The 21,901-nt window shown below is 35.8% G+C and overlaps 2 protein-coding genes across 10 annotated transcripts in view; one reads left to right on the top strand and one right to left on the bottom strand.

Annotated features, from left to right (window-relative positions):
• The first annotated feature begins 317 nt into the window (after positions 1-317).
• On the top strand, positions 318-18,261 carry gch1 (GTP cyclohydrolase 1). Its single transcript, XM_058749267.1, has 6 exons — positions 318-815; positions 5,136-5,245; positions 7,995-8,050; positions 9,767-9,798; positions 9,935-10,019; positions 10,731-18,261. The coding sequence occupies exons 1-6, from the start codon at positions 464-466 to the stop codon at positions 10,855-10,857; spliced, it is 762 nt and encodes a 253-aa protein (XP_058605250.1). The 5' UTR covers positions 318-463; the 3' UTR covers positions 10,858-18,261.
• The window catches only part of samd4a (sterile alpha motif domain containing 4A), a 46,926-nt gene continuing 39,365 nt past the window's right edge, over positions 14,341-21,901 (bottom strand). For 7 of the 9 annotated variants that reach the window (XM_058749260.1, XM_058749261.1, XM_058749262.1 and 4 more), the window contains one exon: positions 14,341-19,993. In XM_058749260.1, the coding sequence (XP_058605243.1) occupies positions 19,965-19,993 (29 nt within the window). In that variant the 3' untranslated portion in view covers positions 14,341-19,964. The remainder of the gene's footprint in view (positions 19,994-21,901) is intronic. The other 2 variants (XR_009266714.1, XR_009266715.1) reach the window with 2 other exon arrangements.

The raw sequence follows: 21,901 nt of genomic DNA, 5'->3' as shown, positions 1-21,901 counted from the left end.
ACTAATCTGAGCTGACAAGTTAACAGCTGTACAACCTCTTGGTTGCATGGTGCATTTCACTTCAGAAATACTGCTTTTATTTTTAATCATAAGAACATCATCACCCAAAGGTCTAGTCAATCCCCTTAGGTGGTTTGATCTGTCCCAAGACATCACTTTAATGTGAATAAAGAGATCTCGTGCTCTTACTAGATACAGGTGGCCTGACGCAAGCACGTCTCTCGACCAATAGCAATCTGGCTCCGTGACGCGGATGCGCCCGGCGACCAATAGAAACGCGCGCGGATTAGCCAATGTTTATAAAACCCCTGGCTGTCCCTGCGCGAGCGCTGAGTTTGACAAGAGTATAATAACCGTTGAACTTCGCTCAAGTTTGTCCGTTACACCTTAAACTGTGTTCAAAAAACACACAGTAGCACTAAAACCGACTTTGAGGAACCCAAGCTGTCACTTTAAGGCAATAATGGAGCGCTCCAAACAGAAACAAGTGAATGAAAATGAAAATGAAAATGAAGCAGACTCCGCGATCAATGGACACTTTGACGGACGGGTGAAGATGCCCGGATGGAGCGCCGGTGGTGCCGCCGGGACACCGAGCACCGTGCCGTCCTCCAGCGTGATGGAGAGCTGGCGGGAAGAACGCACTCGCAGTCTGGAAGACAATGAAATGAGCCTGCCGAGCATCGCCGCGGCTTACACCACTATTCTCAGGGGGCTCGGAGAAGATCCGCAGCGGCAGGGGCTCCTCAAAACTCCGTGGAGAGCCGCCACCGCCATGCAGTTCTTTACCAAGGGTTATCAGGAAAAAATCATCGGTGAGTTCGTTGCATAAATGTATGACAGCTGATGAGGCGTGTTTATTTATACGTTATATGTTCATTAAATGGATTTAAAATGATTTTTAACGTCATTAATTAAGCTTTTCCCCCTGAAGTTAAGATATTCTGAAATGTCACGCTGTCACTGTAAACTTTCAAAGCCAAATTTTGACTTTGGAAACAAAATAAACATGCTATAAATGAAACACGTTTTTTTAAAAGTTAACTTTATGGTTTACAGCCTTTTACAGTTTTATGACACCAAGGAGGCGTTCACAAAGATGTTTTTGGGTTCAAAAACAACTAGACAGAGCGCGAGACAATGACACAGAATGTAAGGTTGTGAAAGTTTGAAAGTTTTCATCCAAAAGTGGAAATTCTGTCGTCATTTACTCAAACAAAATATTATGACTTTCTTCAGTGAAACACAAAGAGAGACTTTTTGAAGAATGTCTTGGTCTGTCTTTAAATGAAAATGAATGGTCACTGATGATGTCAAGCATCTAAAAGGAAACAAAAACACCATAAAATGGCCCGAAAGGTACAAAGGACTTCAAAGATCTATATCACAAGTCTCAAGGCTGATCCACTGTGTTCTTGAGAGAAGATTGAGGAATGAAAGAATTATTTTTCAGATTAAATTTGTTGGATTTGTATTAGGTTGATTTGGTTAAAATGTCTGAATGATTCATTCACGAATCAGACTGATCTGTTTTTGAAGTTCAGCTCACTGAAGCACTGATCTGGACCTAGTCATGGTTAACATGGTTAGTGAATAACTTAATGTAACTAGAAGGCTATCAGTGAAAACGCGGGTCTATAACTCAAACAAAACTGTCATATCACAGACATCAGAAGACTTGGAATAATGCACAAGTTGTGTAGAACACTTTTGAGATTAGGCACTGTTTGAAGCTTTACATTTATTTCACTACATTGAAAAATCGACCAGGACATTCTTGATATAATCATGTAATATTTTCACAATATTATATTTATTTTCAACACACTCTTGAATATGAATTAGTATGATCACATTCATATGTTTTCAGATCATTCAATTCACATGCTTATGTTTTTTTTTTTTTGTTCAAAAAATTGTATGTTTCTATTTAAATCACTTTATATCCTGAAAGAGTTAAGTTTTCTCATGAGATCGGGTTGGTATTTTGGAGTTGTTTTGACCTAATACATAGAATTTTTAACCCACAGACCATTCATCTTTTACTTATGCAATGTCAAGCATTTCAGGTTAAAACTATTTCCTCATGCACTTTCATTTGCCATCAATTTAATTAACTGGCTCAACAGGTACTCCGTCTCAAAGCGAAGGTTTATCTTGCATAATTGTTTACTGGTCACTCTCAGGCTGTTGTCTAAGTGGTTGAGCCAGGGTGCTGCCCACCATCACATTACCAATCACATCTGGACTTGGTTTGTGTAGCATTTTTAGGGCCCATGCATATGGAATGTATTAATGTTGCTTTTCTACACCAAAAAACTCCTTGTTAAAGCAGACTGCCCTCAGTGACCTCACAGCACTTACATATGCATCGCTTGAATATGGTCCATGGTTCACAGATGGTATAACATGCAGTGTCATGGTGAAGAGTGCATTTGATAAGAAATTTCTAGAGGAAGGTCTTTTGTCTTTCTTCAGTGGGATTGGCTGAAGTTTGCACCACCCCTGCAGTTTCTTAAATTGTTCTGAAGTAGTAAAGCTACGTGTCTCCCACAGAAAGACATTTGAAGTGTTGGAGGCAGAAAACAGTTTGGGATTGTGTAAGGCTGTGATGCATTTTCACATTTTAATATTTGGTGGTTGACTCGTTGGTTAATTCCCCAAGAAGAGGAAGCTGTTGGTACATAGTAAGTGCCTGAATGATGAAGGCCCACCTAGATCTTACTTAATTGGTAAAGTCAAAGCATATTCATCTCTGGGTTATAACTGTGTTTCAGCTAAGGCTTAAATCTAGATCTTTTTAAGCCTTTTGGCATGCAACATTTATCTCATTCTCAATGTTTTTCAGTAATTTTGACCAAACAGCAATTGTAGACAAACAGATTCAAAATGTTTAATTTAAGCAGTAAAATACAACAGGAATCTAGTTTAAAATAATTCAGGTTTGGTTTTTACACTAACTGAACACAAAAATAAAAACACACCAATGCAACGATAAGCATCAGTGTTTACTTGCATATATTTATGACTAAATCATTTTAATATATAAAATTGGTTAACATCACTTTGGAGGTTAGGAATATCAGTGAATAACCTAAATGTAACTTGAAGACAATGAAAACTTAATTTTAATTTTGGTCTGTAGCTCAGCACAAGACTATCATATGGCATAAAAAGACTGAAAATAATGCACAAATCATGTGGACCACTTTTATGATGAGTTTGAGTCTTGACATCTTTGTTGCAAATGAATTGTTGAAAAGATCGACAGGACATTAAACTACTAATTAATACAGGTTTGTTTTTGAACTATTATAAAAAAAAAAGTTATATGATCATTTTTATTATTTACATACACCAGTATTACAACAAGCAGCAATGGTTACTCATATAATATGTAAGTATCTTAAAATGTCACATACCTGTAAATATTTTTGGGTTATTATGCAAATAAATTTTAAGTTTTTGCTCCTATTTTTGCACCATTTTATATAAAACATTTGCCAGAGTCACAGGCACTGGTAAAGTAAGGAAGGGTTGTGAAATTAGAGAATTATTATGATATTATTACAATGCATTATATCATTATGTTCCTTATAGTTTATGGTTTTGTTTTGGTCTCATGTCTCACAAAACCATTCAAGATCATAGAGACGAGTGATATTGCTCAATTTACTGTGTTTAAGTATGTCAGTATGGTCTCTTTTCTATATTACCCATCATTACGCTCTGTTGTCCTCTGCCCCTACGGCTGGATGGATGCCTGTCTCTTATTTAAGCGATGGAGAACAAGCCAAACCCTCAGCAGCAGTAACATTGCCCTTAACCAGAGCTCTGCTGGTTGACATCTTCACAACTTCAGTCGGTTTCTATGGTTACTCATTGTATTCCAAGTGTTTATTTGCTTAGCGTGTAAGCAAGTTTGTGTTTAATTGAGTGTGTGTGACGGTGGCAGCGAGGCTGAAAGATGACTTCGGGGAGATGCTGATTTGATTTCCTGTTCTTTTCTGTCGGTGCCACCGTCATACGTGAGACCTTTCCGTGTGTTTTTCCTGTGCATTTGAAAGCGGCTGTTTGTTTAGGACAAGCCTGATGACAGTTCTCTCGTAACAGCTGCTGCCCTCAGGTTAGATTCAACAGAGACGGTCTGCAGCATTAAACAACACTTCATGCATATATAGTCTGCTCAATTTCTGAAAAGCATGCTGATTAGTCACCAAACTGAACAGTGAAATGACCAGAATCTGTTTAAATATTATCAAAAGTCTTTCCTAGTTCTGGGAACCATGAGACAACAAAGGAAAAGCTTGTTAAATCACCTTTATGAAGGATGCTATCGGTTTGTCATAACTATTATTACTATTGCTCATAATCATTTTTTTTAACGAACCGTTAACCTTTAGTCAAACTTCCGAAATGAACATTACCTCGAATAATGCAGATTTATAAGTGATCTGATAACTGTGATAATTGTGTCGTATAGATTTCTTTTTGCCATCCAAATTAGAATGAAATATTTAAGTGTTTAATCAGTGCATTTATATTATAATATCATTATTACAATATAATATATTAGCAATTTTTACACATTTAAGTAAATGATATGGGACTGTTTAAATTTCTATTTTCAAATTTTATACAATTAAAAAAAAAAAATGGACAAACAGGTCCAGGTTTTTAGAAGATGTCAAAAAATGAGTTAGGAATTAGTGTTGTGATACCTGGTGGATGCACCTGTTGCTGAAGTGATAATAGGCATAGAAACAGCCTGAAAATGGATTGCTTTCTGCCCTCTTGATTGCACAGTGACTACACAGAAGTGGCAACAACGCATATGAGAGTTACATCTCAACAAGCCCCTGAAGCCCTGCCATCAGTTTGCCATGTTTCCACGGAAACCTTCCCTGAGATAGGCGGCCAGGAAATTAAAAAGCCCCACAAGAAAAGACAGTGCATTTCCACGAGATAAAACAGGATATGTTTGAAGAATGATATGAGCTAAGAGAAATGACACAGGGCCACAACAGGAAGAGCGTACGGGGTGAAATATAATCATGTCATGATGTCATCAGGTGTCATATCTCTCACCTGACGGTGACCAGTCTGATCTTCTTGATTTCTTGTTGTACCTGCAGATGTCCTGAATGACGCAATCTTTGATGAAGACCATGATGAGATGGTGATCGTGAAGGATATTGACATGTTTTCCATGTGTGAACACCATTTAGTTCCTATTTTTGGCCGGGTAAGACTGATCCTTTTTCCTTAATTAACAGCAACATTTATATTTCACCTTTGCAGTGTAGAGACAAAACCTCTATTGTGTATATGTAGTTTTAAAAATGAATTTGTCACAACATTACTCTATTGTATAAGGGTTTAACAAAGTCTTTATTTAACTTTTTGTCTTAAGGTTTATTCATTTTATTCAAGTTTAAAATTTAATTTTATTATTCATTTATTAAAATAAAATATTTATTTTTAAATTAATCATTTTAAATGTTTTTACTGTTACTTTTTATATTATTACTGTTTTTAAAAAAAAATGTATTTATTATTCATTTATTATCCAGGTCATCAAAAGTACAATATGTATAGAAATTATAGAATGACATAAATTATTATTAAGACAAAGAAATATATTTTTTTGTATTGAGACATTATTTTATGAAACCTATAGGAATGCAAATATTCTGCAAAAAATCCATTCTCATTACTTAAATGTGGTATATAATTAAAATGTATATTTTTTAAGTATTGCTGCTCACATAAGTAGTGTTTTAAGTCAACATATGCTGACTTCATTCAGGATAATTGTTATTAATGAATTACAAAAATGAGAATTTGGTGGCAAATGGGCTTAATTAACATGAAAATACGATAAAAAATGGCTTTATTGTCTTTCTTTCTTTCTTTCTTTCTTTCTTTCTTTCTTTTTAAAGTAAACATGTCTTGTGATTGTGGGGTGAAATATGCCCTGAACATTTATTTGTGATATTCACTCACATAACTGCGGCTTCCTGTTTTCTGATGCACCTGGAAAAAAAAGAAAGTTGATATGTAATCTGTCAATAACCAAGTTAATTAGCTATAATTAAATCTAGAAGGTAACAAGGAAAAGCTGGAGTATCGGCTTTGAGATCCACTCAAAAACAATGCCCACTCTTAATCCTCAGGTTTGACATTTAGTACCTCCCTCCAGCTCATAGCACTGCAGGTGTCTGCCATTTAAGACAAAAGAGACACCGTCGATCCTGTCACGGCACAAATGGCTGCTGATGATAGACTGAGCCATTGATCAAGCGCACTGAATGTTTTTTCTGCCACTTGCAATTTTGTTTGTCAGATGTTGTTGGAGGGCCATCGTTTCCGCTGCGTCCCCCGCTGATAGCTCCCTGTCGTCATCGGCGCGGCCCCTTATCCCTTCTCATCTATTTACCTCGCCACTCGCTGCATCTGCAACAAGATAATGACTCACCCATTTCTTTCAGAGAGGCGTGCGCCCATTCTCTTTCATTTTGGCCCTCTTGCTTGCGCTTCAGCGTCCACTGTCTCCATGATTGTCCACACAACACTCTTAGTGTCCATCACGAACACCGAACCGAACAGGTGCGCTTTCTTTTACACTTGAAACATAGCTTCCCTACAGCCACCGCTCGTCTTACCTGTTGGTCTAAAATGGATTAAGTTTCAAAAAGCATTTTGCTCATTTCCCAGGTGCTCTGTAGTTGTCTGTAAAGCTCGATTGATGCTTTTGAAGGATGTCGAGTGGAGTTTGGCAGCCCTGAAAGAAGGCCAAGAGGGTTCAGTGACGTGCAGGGTTATCGCATCAGAACAGAGAACAGAACAGGGAAAAAAGAAAATCTTCGTATGTCTGTTGATGCTGCCCTTTCTCTGGGCTGTTTCATCAAATTGTTGGTGACATTTGAGCTGGACGGCAGAGAGGAGGTTAGGTTGGGGGGGGCTGTCAGATGTGCAGTCACTTCCGAGCATACGCACAGATATGGCTCTCTGCATCTTTAACTTCCTGTCTAGTGCTTCGATTATGGCAAAAATCATAATTATTGTTATTCATTGTAATACAGTATGTTTAGGAGTGGGCAATATGGCGAAAATCGTATGAGTTATTTTGCAATAGTGATGTTTATTGTATTCTCTCTCTCTCTCTCTCTCTCTCATGTAAGTCTATTTAACAGTATACTACTCAGCTAATAGCCTACTCCAGAAACTGAATAATTAAATGCAAAATAATACAGTACATTAATTCTTTTTACTATCCACCTTATTTTTCAACGCAGAAGTAAGCCGTTTTCTGTGAATGTGCGAGACATCTGGTTCATTAGCCACTCAGGGAAATAACGAAAGGAATAAAAAAGTGCAGTAAACGGTAAAACTGTTTGCACTACAAAACAGTATGTTCATAATTAAGATAAAACATTAAAATAATATGGTAAGACACACCAGTTTGCAGTATCAAGCAGCAAAACAAGCTGATTTGTACAGCTAAAAATAGTTGGAACTTGGAAATGAATGACACTGGAAACAGTCCCATAAATGGCCACGCCCGCATTTACAGGAAAAATAAGGTGGATAGCTATTCAGTCAAGAGCAGTGAGTGATTTGTTTCACACACAGAAAGCCGTTTTTTTGCAGTTTTGTATTTTTTGTATTTTTTTATTTTTTAATATCAAGCATGTTATGCAGTAGACTGCATATTATGACAGTCACGTTACATGATTTGACTGATTTGGACATTGCGTTTGGGCTTTTAATGAGGCATGTAGCTCAATAACCATTTTATTTCAATTATCATGTTTTTGTAATCATTGGAAGCCAAAATCTAAATTAAAACTAAACATTTCACAGCTCTCATAGCATGTAGCTTGCACTAGCAGGTGTCCAGTTTGTTGAAAACTAGTTAAAACTAGCATATAACTTTCATGTTTTGTTGTTCTGTCTTTCTGTTGTCAGTTAATGTGTTGTGTTTTTCACAGGTGCATATAGGTTACCTTCCAAACAAGAGGGTTCTTGGGCTGAGTAAATTAGCAAGGTAGGCCAAATGCACCCTGGTTTCTCATATACATATGAAAGTACAACCTATTTCAATAACCTATTTTTTTTCACAAACAGTGGCCCCAAAAAGTATCTGGACACTTAAATCACTTCCATCTTTTCCCAGTCCATCTGAATGTCATTGTATTAGATAACAAAATACAGTCCTACATTACATTAACTATGGACATGTTCTACTAATGTTTGACCACCAGAAAGTGTCCAAATAATTTTTTTTTAACGGTACATTTTATAAACATTTTTTAATCATATTTTTCCATTTGTTTTCCAATTAAAAATTGTATATGGGGTCTTTTTTTAAAAAAAAGCAAGAAATTAATACATTTTTATTAAAATACAAATACGTTATTTTAAATTATTATAGTATTTGACAATGTTACTGTTTTACTGTTTGTGTAATCAAATAAATGCAGTTTTTTTTTCTTTTGTAGAATGTTTTTGTGATGCAGTATTGAATCTTAATGGATTCCTTCATGAGCGTGCAAATTTATCCTGCCACAAAGCAGCAGCATTTTCTTTTCTTTTCCTTTTTTGAGTAAAATCCGCAGCATTTGCTGGAGTAAAGGGGATTAATGGCTCTCTTCCCCTCAGGGGTGTTGTTTGTCTGTGAAATCAAGATGCTCATGCCCGTGTGTGTGTGTGTGTGTGTGTGTGTGTGTTTGAAGCAGTGAGAGAGTAAGTGTCTGTAAGAGGATTAGACACAATGTGTGAGTGACAAAGAGAAGCTTGATCCAATCTGACCCCAATACCTGTGGCTTAGCCATTTCACTATGTACCAACCGTAACACTGCACTCCACTAATGAAGACATGACCACAGCAGTCATGTACTATAGCTCCCAGCAGTACCACACACACAGGTGCATTTCTGATTTCTAAAATTTGTTACAGTTTCATTTTTTTATGGCTGTAGTCATGACACTCTTCTAGTTGTCATCGTTGCCATGTAGTGTAGCGAAACACTGCCAATCAAATGATCAGTCATGGAACGCAGAGTGAGATATTAAGTTATATTTGATATTAAGCAGTGAAAATGATTTATTGTGTTTGTTCTGTTCTCATGAATATTGAATAGTTTAATAAATATACTACGAAAAAAATGGAATGTGAATGATAATCTAAGGAGATTCTTATGCAGTTTAGTTTGCCATATCCCCACTCTGGAGTTTTAAATTCACATGCAATTTAATAAATATGATTAATTAAAAATGGCTTTAAATACAAATTATATATTATATAATATTATAAATATACTACCATTTAAAAGTTTGGAGTTGGTAAGATTTTCTGTTTTTGAAAAAAATGTCAAAAATGCTCAACAAGGCTGCATTTATTTTATTAAAAAAACAGTCATATTGTGAAATATTATTACAATCTAAAATAACCATTTTTATATATTTTAAAATGTACATTTTCTCTGTGATAGAAGAGCTGAATTTCTCACTACGTATTTCTTCTCGATGTTGAAACCAGTTGTGCTGCTTAATATTTTTTTGGAAACTGATACTTTTTTTTTTTTTTTTGCACTCTTTGATAAATAGAAAGTTCAACAGAACAGCATTTTTAAATAAGAATATTTTGTATCACTATTAATGTCTTTACTGTAAGTCTTATCAAACCACCATCACATATCATGAAGGCATATTGTGTATAAATCTAGCTTAATTATTAACTATGTTTTTTGATTTGCACCAGGATCGTTGAGATATACAGCAGGAGATTGCAAGGTAATGGTCTTTTTTTCCCCTCAAACAAACAGTAGCATGTAGTAATATTTATATTCCTTCAAAATCCTTATTTGTTTCATTGACAACTTCACATTGAAATGTTCTCAGTAGTTCTGGTCTGCTTGTCTTATTTCAGTTCAAGAGCGTCTAACCAAACAGATTGCAGTCGCCATCACTGAAGCTTTACAGCCTGCTGGTGTCGGGGTGGTCATTGAAGCAACGTATGTAAACTTTTTATTTTACACTGTAATGCTCAGAAAGACCAAATATCAAGATTAATTTCTTTTCCTTACTGTTCTTACTTTTCCAGTCACAAGTGAAAGTTTTGCTTTTTTTTTTTTTTTTTTACAATGTAATAAGTATGAACAGTCCTCAAGAGTTATTTAATTTTATTTTATTTTGCAGTGTAATACGTATGAACAGTCCTCACAATTTATTTTTTATTTTTTTTTACAATGTAATAAGTATGACCAATCCTCAAGAATTTATATTTTATTTTATTTTCTATTTTATATTTATTATTGTATTTTTTAATTTTATAATGTAATAATTATTATCAATCCTCAAGATTTTTTTCTTTTTGTTTATATTTTATTTTACAATGTAATAAGTATGAACAATCCTCAAGTTATTTTATAAAATTTTATTTTGCAATGTTAAAAAGTATGATGAATCCTCACAATTTATTTTATTTTATAATTTAATAAGTATGAGCAATCCTCAAAGATTTATTTTATATACAATGTAATGCTAAGAAAGACCAAATATCAATATTCAATATTCTTTACTATTTAATTTTTTATTTAATTTTATTTTCTAATTTAACAAGTATGAACAATCCATTTCTTTCTTTTTTTTCTTTTCTTTTATTTTGCAATGTAATAAGAATGTCCAATCCTCAAGATTTATTTAGTCTCTGTGCTGTTCTCCAGTCACATGTGTATGGTTATGCGAGGTGTCCAGAAGATGAACAGCAAGACTGTGACCAGCACCATGCTGGGTGTTTTCCGTGAGGACCCCAAGACACGAGACGAGTTCCTGACTCTGATCCGGAGCTGAGAGGGTCCGTGTTCGCTCTCCACTGTCGAAACGCTCTGACCAGCCCTCTTCTCAAACGCCTCCCTGGATCAAAGACGTGGACGAGGCGCTGCTGTGTAACATAGTGTCCCACCCGCCTCTGGGATGGTCACATCAGTAACACCGTCTCTTCTGTATCACGTATGTATGTGTGTGTGTTTTGTGCATGTTTAGTCAGTAGAGCTGTGGGAGCCTCTATTGACGGGACTGTGGCTATTACTGTTACATGGAAGCATTGTATTTTGAAGGACGTCCTAGATTAGCACAATTTGACCTCACTAAACTGACAAGCACCAGACCCACCGAAATTTGTGGGTCACATTTACGCTCTATTAAACGCAAGTTGAGCTGCTTGAGATAACGCAACCAAGCAGTTTTATTTTCACGCTTCTGAACAGGGAGGTACGTGTCATTCGGAGTATTCAATTTGACTGTTTTAACTACATAAAAGTACTAACGAGGTACTGAATATAACCACTAAATGATTACCAATATTCATACACCTTAATATTTCCAAGGTACTTCAAAGATGATCATAGTATTATAATGGTACATGTCCAAAAAGTAACATAGTATTACAAAGCACCACTTTTTATAAGTGAATAAATCCAGACTGGTTTTATTGTTGTTTTACTATGTGCTGAAAATGTATTATGGCTGTGCTGTCTTAAAATGTAATATTTAATATAATGTGTCTTGTGCATCAGTCAATAATTGTGCCCAGACGCAAAATATCATCTGCTTAAAAGGATAGTTCACCCAAAAATGAAACCTGCCCATATTTATTCACCCTCATGCTGTCCAAACATGTTTGCCTTAACCCTGACATATGAATTAGTAGTCCAAAAAAAATCTATATATTTTTTTAAGGTTCATTTTAGACAAAGATTATTATTTATTTTATTTTTTTTTTTTTTGTAGATATTTGATACTTGATACATCAGATTTTTATGGCTCATACAGTAGTGGTCAGAATTATTGGAACCCTTGGTAAATATGATCAAAGAAGCTGTGAAAATTAATCTGCGTTGTTAATCCTTTTGATCTTTCATTTAAAAAATTCACAAAAATCTAACCTTTCATTGGATAATAAGAATTTAAAATGGGGGGAAATATCATTATGAAATAAATGTTTGTCTCTAATACACATTGGCCACAATTAACCAGTTTAACAGCTCTAATTTTTCTCCTATAATGCCTGATGAGGTTAGAGAACACCTGACAAGAGATCAGAGACCATTCCTTCATCCAGAATCACTCCAGATCCTTCAGATTCCCAGCTCCATGTTGGTGCTTCTTCTCTTCAGTTCACCCACTCATTTTCTATAGGGTTCAGGTCAGAGGACTGGAATGGCCATAACAGAAGCTTGGTTTTGTGCCCAGTGACCCATTTTTGTGTTGTTTTTGAGGTTTGTGTTTGGATTATTGTACGGTTGGAAGATCCAAACATGGCCCATTATAAGATTTCTAACAGAGTCAGTCACTTTTTGATTTTTGATCTGTTGATATTTGATAGAATTCATGATGCCATGTGTCTAAACAAGATGTCAAGGACCTCCAGCAGAAATATAGGCCCACAACATCAAAAATACAGCAGTATATTTCATTGTACACATGGAGAACTTTTTATCCCTGTGTTCACCAAACCCATCTTGAGTGTTTGCTGCTAAAAAGCTCATTTTTTGACCATAGAAGCCAGTCCCATTTGAAGTTCCAGTCGTGTCTGATAACTGAATATGCTGGAGTTTGTTTTTGGATGAGCGAGGAGAATTTTTCTTGAAACCCTCCCAAACAACATGTGGTGATGTAGGTGCTGTTTGACAATTTTGTTTTTTAAATGTTTTCTGCCCCCGAGACTATTTTCTGCAATTCTCCAGCTGTGGTCCTTGGAGAGTCTTTAGCCACTCACACTCTCCTCCTCACCGTGCATTAGGACGATATAGACACACGTCCTCTTCCAGGCAGTTTCGTAACATTTTATGTTGATTGGAAATTCTTAATTATTGCCCTGATGGTGGAAATGGGAATTTTCACTGCTCTAGCTCTTTTCTTAAAGCCGCTTCACTAATTTGTGAAGCTCAATTATCTTTTGCTGTACATCAGAAATATATTTTTGGTTTTTCTCATTGTGATGGATGATTAAGGGAATTCGGGCTTTGTTTTCCCTCCTATTTATATTTCTGTGAAACAGGAAACATTTATTTCATAATGATATTTCCCCACATTTTAAATTATTAATATCCATTGAAAGGTTAGATTTTTGTGAATTTTTTAAATAAAAGATCAAAAGGATTAACAATGCAGATTTATTTTCACAGCCTTCTTTGATCATATTTACCAAGGGTGCCATTAATTCTGACCACTACTGTATAGTATGATACAGGTACAAAAATTAAAAAAAAAAAAAGTCTGATGATTCCTCAACAGCCTGATGGATCATAATTAATAATCACATTTTAAGATTATTTTTCCAAAAAAAAAAAAAGTATGGATAATAAAGTAAACCTTTGTTGGTTCAGTCCAGTATGTTTATCTTGAAATATTACTAACAACATAAAATTCATTACATTTACAGTAAGAAATATGTAAAGATTTCACAGCAAAAAGACACATGTACCACAACCTGAAGGTCAAACGGTTAATCGCATCCAAAATAAAAGTTTTTGTTTACATAATATATGAGTGTGTGCTGTGTATAATTATGTATATATAAATACACACACATGCATGTTTATATTTAAGAAAAATGCGTTTATATATTTATATATTATATCATTTATATGAATATAAATATATACATGTAAATATTTTCTAAATATATGCTGTATGTGTTTTTATATATAAATAAATATACACAGCACACACACACATATTATGTAAACAAAACGTTTATTTTGGATGCGATTAATCATTTGGCAGCACTAATATATATATCATTTTTATACGCACACACACACACACACAAATAAATAATCTCAAGGACAAAAACAACCATTAGGGTGAGTAAATGATGACTCAGTTTGCATTTTGGGTGAACTGTCCCTTGAAGTGTTAATTTGAGCTGATTATTGACTGTATTTACATGTTTTGTGCAACACTATTATTTTATGTTTAAAATCAGCTGTTGAGTCTGATGTGTTGGATGTTCTGTGATGAAGTGATAACCAGCTCCAGCCTTCTGAATGTCCTGTCTGTATGGCCATAAATGTTGTTTACACTCTTTTATTTGTCATCTTTTATTTGTTAGAAAAAAAGACCAAAGGTGAAAGGTGCAGTCGAGGTCAACTTAGTATCTGATTTTGCACATTGTGGGATTCTTTTACAGTATGAAGAATACAGAACATAGCTGTACTGATAAATAATTTAATAATTTGATTAATAATCTGTAATTAAAATAAGATTAAAAAAGATGGAAACCAACTAAAAGATATTTTAAGATTCTACATTTGTATCATATTTTGTACATTTCCTCTGATGCATGTTTACCTGTGCTTGGGTATGTGCTTTTGAGTTACAATTTAAACTATATACATATGTATCATTGTAGTAAATTATATTAACCTCAAAAATGACAGATACTGTGGATTTACTGATACTGTTGTATTGCCCGTGTAGTGACTTTTTTTTTCATTATGAAACATTGAGTTCAGATGAAACTGAGCCAGACGGTATCTGAGATGTTCAATGTCACAATCGCGTCATATCAGTGGATTCATTAAGAAAATGAGCACTTGATATTGAGAACTGAGTGTTATTCATGTGGCCTTCTTTAAACGAAAGACTCAAAGAGCCTTTCAAATATTTACTATTGATGTTCATCATCATTTTCAGCTTAAAATAATAAAAGATCTTGTGGAAAATATATAGAATGTTCTTGTTATTTTTAAAGTTTAAATGTAGTTTTTGTTGAGGGGGTTAGTAAGCAAAAGACAAGAAACATTAAAGGGTGGATCACACAAATGTCATATTTTACCCCAAATTCAAAAGAAAAACAAATTGTCATTGTAATGTTAAAAAAAGATTCTCGTTACTGTAAGACACTTATTTTATTTTTATTTTTTTGTCTTTAATGAAAAAATGAAATCTGAGGAGGGAGAATTTTGTGAAATTACTGTATAATAAATAAATGCTAAATATGAAAAATGGCTTCTTTCCTTTAGAGTTCAATATTCTAATCTCAATCTTTTATTTAAACGTGATGTTTCCTCAACCACGAAAGTAGTTTAGTCAGGCAGCAGAAGCCCAATTAGTTTTTTGTTTTTTTGAACAAATATTTTCATGGTGAAATCCTACTTTTTAATGATCTTTTTCAGTTCCACACACACACAAAATCACTTCCTAATTCTTTCCCATATTTTCCATGAACAACACTGCCCATCTATGTGACACTTCCATTGGCTCATCATAAATGAGTTCATAAAACACGAGAGTGACTCAGCATTTCTCTCTCTCTTTTTGTTCTTCACAGAAATCCCCGCCTCTTGGCAATAAAAATCTGTCTCGAGCTCTCTGATTGGTTAAAACCAAGAGGAGGCAGTAAATTCCTCACAGACTCATGTGGTTAGTTACTCTGAATATATGAGCAAAGCTTCCTCCAGACCATACCATTCAACAGCTGCTTTGAAAATGAAAGAAACACACAGCGTCCTTTTCAAAAGTTACTCTTTAATACTTTTCGTCTGTGGTTATTACAAAGATGTCAAGCACTTAACACAGACCCAATGAAACAGACAAAAACACATTCAGTTGGCGGACAGAACATCACACACACAAACAACATAATCTCCCATTAACGCACAAAAACACACACTCACAAGGCCACGAACCAAAGAGGGAAAGAGATTACAGAATCCCTCTCTTTATTGACTAAAGTCATGTTTATTTCAGTAAGATGAGCAGAGAGACGTAACACGAGCTGTGATGCCTCAGGTAACAGGAAAAAACAGCCTCTAATGAAACCATCCATGTTATGATGCAAATAAGAAAGAATATGTACAAAAATTACAAGACAATCCAGTTTCTCACCTGGATACACGTACAGTGTCACACTCGCACACATACAAACAAAAAATATATACACATCTCTGTGTTGTACAGACAGATATAATCATAACTTCATAACAGCACTGAAGTACCTAAAGCATACAGATTCCCATGAACTACCAGCACGCTCCTTCTGAGCAAACGCATCAGAATCAGCTCGTATGAACTTTGTATGATTTGAAGTTTCGACCATCAATGCGTCTTGCTTATCTCTATATTTTAGAGCCATATAAAATCATTTACATTTGGGGTAAATGTCTGAATACAAAAAAAGGCACTGCCATTTGTTATTCTAGATATGACTTCCCAGCCTCTTGCATGCATCTCTAAAATATAAATTACTTTTTTTTTTTTTTCGTGTTTTATTTATTTTTTCCGCGGTTTTTATTTGGTTTTATCGTTTCATAAACATAAGATTCTTTTAAAATATATATATTTTATATATGTATATGTACGTCAGCCTGCAGTCAATACAGGACATCGGCTCTTGAAAATAACACGAAAAAATCAAATAAAAAACAAAAATCAAAGAGCGTAGTAAAGCAAGACCCTTCAGAATAAAGGGGAAAAAATCAAATAAAAATAAAATCGATCAGCATCACAATTCCAATATGCTAACGCGCAAAACCTTTTACAAAACACTAAAATGCTAGTTTTATTTTTATTTTTCGGAATACCAAGGCAACATGTAAATGTTAACACTGTTACAGCATTGTATTTTGCTGCATGTTTGCAGTCGAGCGCATTTGGACAAAAACAAACTTGTTCGCAACGAGGGAACGAATCTGAAAAACATTAAACAAACCAGAGCTGAATACGCATCATTCTTCGTTATCCAATCACAAGCGAGCAGCATTCTTCGTCACGGTGCGTTTCCACTGGCCCGCAGCGAGCGGAGCGGAGCGAGCGTTTTCAATTCATTTCTATGAAAGTTGAGCTTAAACGCTCGCGCGATGTATTATGGGATTGAAAGTGGCGCGGAGAAAGCGTTGAGAGCGGCCGAGAGCGTCAAAAATGTTGGGCATTGCTCGACTTTATGCAAATATCGAGCGAAAAACGCCGGGCGACAACCAATCGCTGTGAAAAGAGGAAGCTGAAACGCAAACAGGGTGTAAACATTGTTTTTAGAGGCGTTGCCAGCGGCACTGAGCGCAGATTTGACGCTGTAGTGGAAACGCACCGTAAAGAACTACGCAATGACGCTACGCCGTAAGTATTTGGCATCAAACACCGTAACTACAGCTGAGGTGAAAAACAGCAACAGAATAACAGCGAAATCTCAAAAAGGAGGAGGAAAAAAAAAAAAACTGGCTCTTTGTTTACAACGTGTGACAATATATATAAAAAAAAAACTCCTTAAAATTTAAAATACACAATCCGGGCAGTGTTAGCAAAATATAAGCATTTATAGATACAAGAAAGAAAGTAAAACAGCAATATTAAAACAACATAACAAAAAACTGATATGTCTTTTGACTATCAGGTACGTTTTTTTTTTTTTTTTTTAATGCAAATTGGGAAAACAAAACGTCAAAAAATAACTAGGTTGTTATTTGAGATGTACTTATGGTTACCAGCCATAGCAAAAAAGTTAATACACAAGGTATCTTAAATAATACATCTAATGAATACAATAACCTCTGCATCAATAATAGAAAAGAATAAATAATCATTTGAATCTGCTAATTGTTTTCAAATGGCAGTGATGAGTGGCTTAATACACACAAATAAATGCACCTCTAGAAACAAGATGCACAAGATGCCACATGATGGTTTGCTAACACGCTTGTAAAACACCGGCTACCATTCCGTTTAAGGCATTTCATGCACTTTAAAAGCACTAGTTTGGAGGCACCAAGCCGACACACTGCATAGTCAACATTCTTTCTTTTAGGCAGCTTGAACCTCATCGGTCGCCACTCAACGGATGTGAAAGTGCCTCTTTACTGTCTGTTTAATCATGACTGGTTTCTTTGGATGAGCCAAAAAGCATTAAACACTTGAGGTGTGGGTAGGTGCGTCAAGTTGTAGGCCTGCGAATACGGGAATTGTGGGAGATTTGGAGGAGAGGGCGGGGTTTGTTAGTCCAGTTCCTCTTTCCGGGACCCCCAGTTCCCCCTCAGCCCTATGATTCACACCGTGTTGCTGATGCAGAGTCTATTGCACGTTATTGCAAATTCACTTTTGATGGTTTCAGCAAGGATTCACAGCACCAAGGGCAGGAAAAGCAAAGTTATTATATGAAAAACTCTAAATAAGATACATTACCAATCACTGAACACCCTCATAAAGGGACTTTAATGTCCCAGATTAAAACAATTAAAGCAAAAAAAAAAAAAAAAACTTTCAGACCCTTCCCATGCAGAAAATCAGATCTTCACTTGTAAGAGTCCAAAACTAAAAGCTCATTTCTTATTGTAAACGTTCTACTTTTTATACCTGGCATGATTAACTAATGGCTGATATTAAGACAATACTGTAAAAAAAAAAGACTCTAGCCTCACTTATTGGTAATTATTGCACAGTTTCACCACATGATGGCGCTCTGTACTAGAAACTGGTGCATTAGTGTTTTCCTCATGTGATAAACTGTATATTTCTCCCTGTTTCTCCAACAGTCTACTGACACAGTGTACCACGCGATGTGATATCCCAAATACACAGAAACCAGCTGAAAACATCCATACGACACCTGCAATCTTCCCAAAATCGCGAAACGATCAATCTACGGCTGTGCATTTACAGATAAAAAAAAAATTACATGCATAAAAAGATATTTGTGTATCTGAACGAACATCATTCATGAAGTTGTGCACGTCTCCCAAGCATGTTTATCCTTTCAGACACAAATAAAAGGTCTAACACATTTTACCATGTTTACCACAAATTCTCCACTAAAAATAGTTAACACATATAATTTTTTTTCTTCGATTTATTTAATTTTATTTAAATATATTTTTAACATTTTATTTATATTTTAATCAATTTAATTAAAATATAAATAAAATATTACAAATATATTTAAATAAAAAATTATAGATATTTTACAAAAATATTACTATATATATATATATATATATATATCTATATATATATCTGCATATTCTGTCTGGATCTGCGCACCTCACCTCTGACCTCCATGTTCACCTGCTCCTCTTCAACCTTTCCATCTACTTGCATTTGCTGGCATTTCTCCTGTATTCCACTTCTCTGACCTCCTGACCTCCCTCGACTGTTCCTCACGTCAGAATCCATGTACGACATTCCTTGCTCCCTCTACAGACCCTTGCACTGACATCACTTCCTGTTTCCTTTCCCATCGCTGCTCTCACGTTCCCTCTCTTTCTTCTCAGTACCATCCGTAGCTCTGACTGTCATTGTAGTGTTGTAAATCAGCTTTCCTGCTGGCACAAACGAAAACTAGAACAAAACAGTACATACAAACACAATTGTAAACTAAGAAGCCATTTAGGAACCTAAAGCTGTGCACCGTCCTCGGATTTTGACAACGCTCGCACCTGAAAAAAATGACTTCGGATTTTGTTGACAGTATTACGTGTAAACATGCTATAACGTAATATTTTTAGCATCTGCACAGAGGCACAGAAATCCAATCTGCAACTAAGTCATGATCTGGTTTTGTCCGCTGGTTGGTTTGGAGTTCGTGACGTCCCAGACAGCCACCTGAACACTTTGAGTTGTCTCCGTTGCATTACGGACCCCCTCTAATGGCCTGTCGACACGTAGACCCTTTGCGGCGTTCTTCTAAGGAAGTGTTGAAGATGTGATTTTCTCCCAAACTCGAATGTAAACACGCTGAAGTAGTCATGGTGACAGAACTTGCTTGTGTTAAGCCTTTCAGAAAATGGTGAATGGCGCTGTGTAGACCACGCCCCACCTCTCCTATTGGCTATTTGGCGTTGGTAGGTGAGCAGGTGGAGGGGGGGAGGGGAGTTATAGGCAGAGGGTCTCGTGACCTCGTGATGACCTTTCACCCTGCTGCCAGGCATGCCGTGTCCCTGTGCTCCCTCTTTTCTTCTCTTCTCTCAGATGGTTGAAGTTCGATCAACACCATCTATGGAAATAAGTGACATCGTGACATCGACAAAATCACGTGCAACTCTGGAACACTTCAGGAACCTTTCACTCAAAAATGAACATTTTGTCATCTATTCTTTCACACGTGCACCACTGTCAAAAGTTTGGGTCGGTAAGATTTGTAATGTTTTTTAAAGCCTCTTATGCTGACCAAGGCTGGATTTATGTGATCAAAAATAGAGCAGTAAGATTGTGAAACTGTTTAAGACTATTTTTGTGTGTGCTATTTAAGAAAACTTTTTCTATTTGAATATATTTAAAATGTAATTTATTCCTGTGATGCAAAGCTGAATTTTCAGCATCATTACTCCAGTCTTCAGTGTCACATGATCCTTCAGGAATCATTCTAATATGCTGATTTGGTGCTCAATAAGCATTTCTTATTATTATCAGTGTTGAAAACTATGGAAGCCCGTTTCCACCACTGAACAAAAAATAATAAAAAAAGGTAATTGCGACTTCTCAGAATTCTCTATTTTTTTCTCGCAATTGCAAGTTTATATCACGCAATTCTTAAGTCAGAATTGTGATACAAATTGCCAATTATGACTTCTTTTTTTTTTTCACAGAATTGCAAGTTTATTGACTTCAGAATTGCGTGATATAAACTCGCAATTCTGAGAACATAGTCTTTATTTCTCGCAATTGCGAGTTTATATCACGCAATTCGGAGAAAAAAGTCAGTATTTTGAGATAAAAAGTCACAATTACCTTTTTTTTATTCAGTGGTGGAAACGGGCTTCCATAGAAAACAGTTATGCCACTTTTTATCAATTTAATGCACCCTTGCTGAACAAATGTATGAATTTCTTTTAAAAAACAAACGTACTGAGCTGAAACCTTTGAACAGTACTGTAACTTTACAATATTTAAAATATTAAAATGAAAATATCAAGCAATTATCCCAGTTAATTTTTCAAAACAAACAAAAAAACTTGTATAACCTACTAGAAAATATTAAGCACTGTTTCTTTCAAAACAAAAAACAACATTTTCTGATCCTAAACTTTTGAATGGTAGTGTAACTTATATAACTTACTAGAAAATATCGCACAAGACTTCTGGGAAGGCTCTGAGTGACTCAGAAAACTCAATGAATCGTATTTTTTTTTTTTGCTTCTGGTTCATTTAAAATGAATTGGACTTCCCGACCGTACAGTTTCACAGAGCAAGCTGTCTCATTTTGCGTAATGAGGGCACACAAAACTCCCAGGCAGGCTGCTGACCAGAGGAGGTGGAGGTCCCGAGGGGGAAAGTCTAGGGGTACGCTGCCACAAGAACACTACGGGCTCTGTTGGCAGCTGTGGAGCGAGCGGGGCATTCCTGAGCTCACCGCAGAGCTGCCCACTGCTTCTGCCCGTCTCTCTGATTCAGCCTGTCTGCCTGCCTCTCTCCTGTCTGTCTCCCTGCACTCCCCCAACACAAAGCTGCGCTTGTCCAGCGCCGAGCCCACTGCACTGAAAGCCTCTGTGTCAGTCCTGAGAGAAAAAACACTCTTTATGCAAAGAAAACCTCCACTTCACATGGGAATGCTCACTGCATTGATCCCGCGACGTGTGGATACAAAGTAACACTCCTTTTTGTCTGAAACTGATAGTCACAATATTTTCTCTTTTGAAGATTGTTGTGTCTGAAGCGTCGTCTAAAGCTCCCACCAAAGAAACACCCCAAAAAGTTCAATTAAAATGTTGTGGAGAAGAAAAAAAAAGTCTTCCCTTGAACATTTTTTCCTTGAAAGGAAAACGAAGAACTTCAAAAGGCTTTTTGACCTTTTGAATGAGTGTCAGACGGGATGCTGCTAACAGAAACTGTCCTGTGGGGGTTTCATGATCCTGCCATGGTCAGCATAGATCCAAACCATTTCCTCAAATTCCGTTCTCATGGA

Source organism: Onychostoma macrolepis, chromosome 17 (genome assembly GCF_012432095.1).
Source record: "Onychostoma macrolepis isolate SWU-2019 chromosome 17, ASM1243209v1, whole genome shotgun sequence".
Lineage (NCBI taxonomy): Eukaryota > Metazoa > Chordata > Actinopteri > Cypriniformes > Cyprinidae > Onychostoma > Onychostoma macrolepis.
This window is presented reverse-complemented; position numbering and strand designations above follow the sequence as displayed.

Excerpts from the sequence above, each read along its gene's own strand:
- gch1 (XM_058749267.1), top strand. The coding sequence starts at position 464 with ATGGAGCGCTCCAAACAGAAACAAGTGAATGAAAATGAAAATGAAAAT. Across the intron at positions 8,051-9,766 it reads GGGCTGAGTAAATTAGCAAG|GATCGTTGAGATATACAGCA; the intron begins GTAGGCCAAATG and ends GATTTGCACCAG. Across the intron at positions 10,020-10,730 it reads GGGGTGGTCATTGAAGCAAC|TCACATGTGTATGGTTATGC; the intron begins GTATGTAAACTT and ends GCTGTTCTCCAG.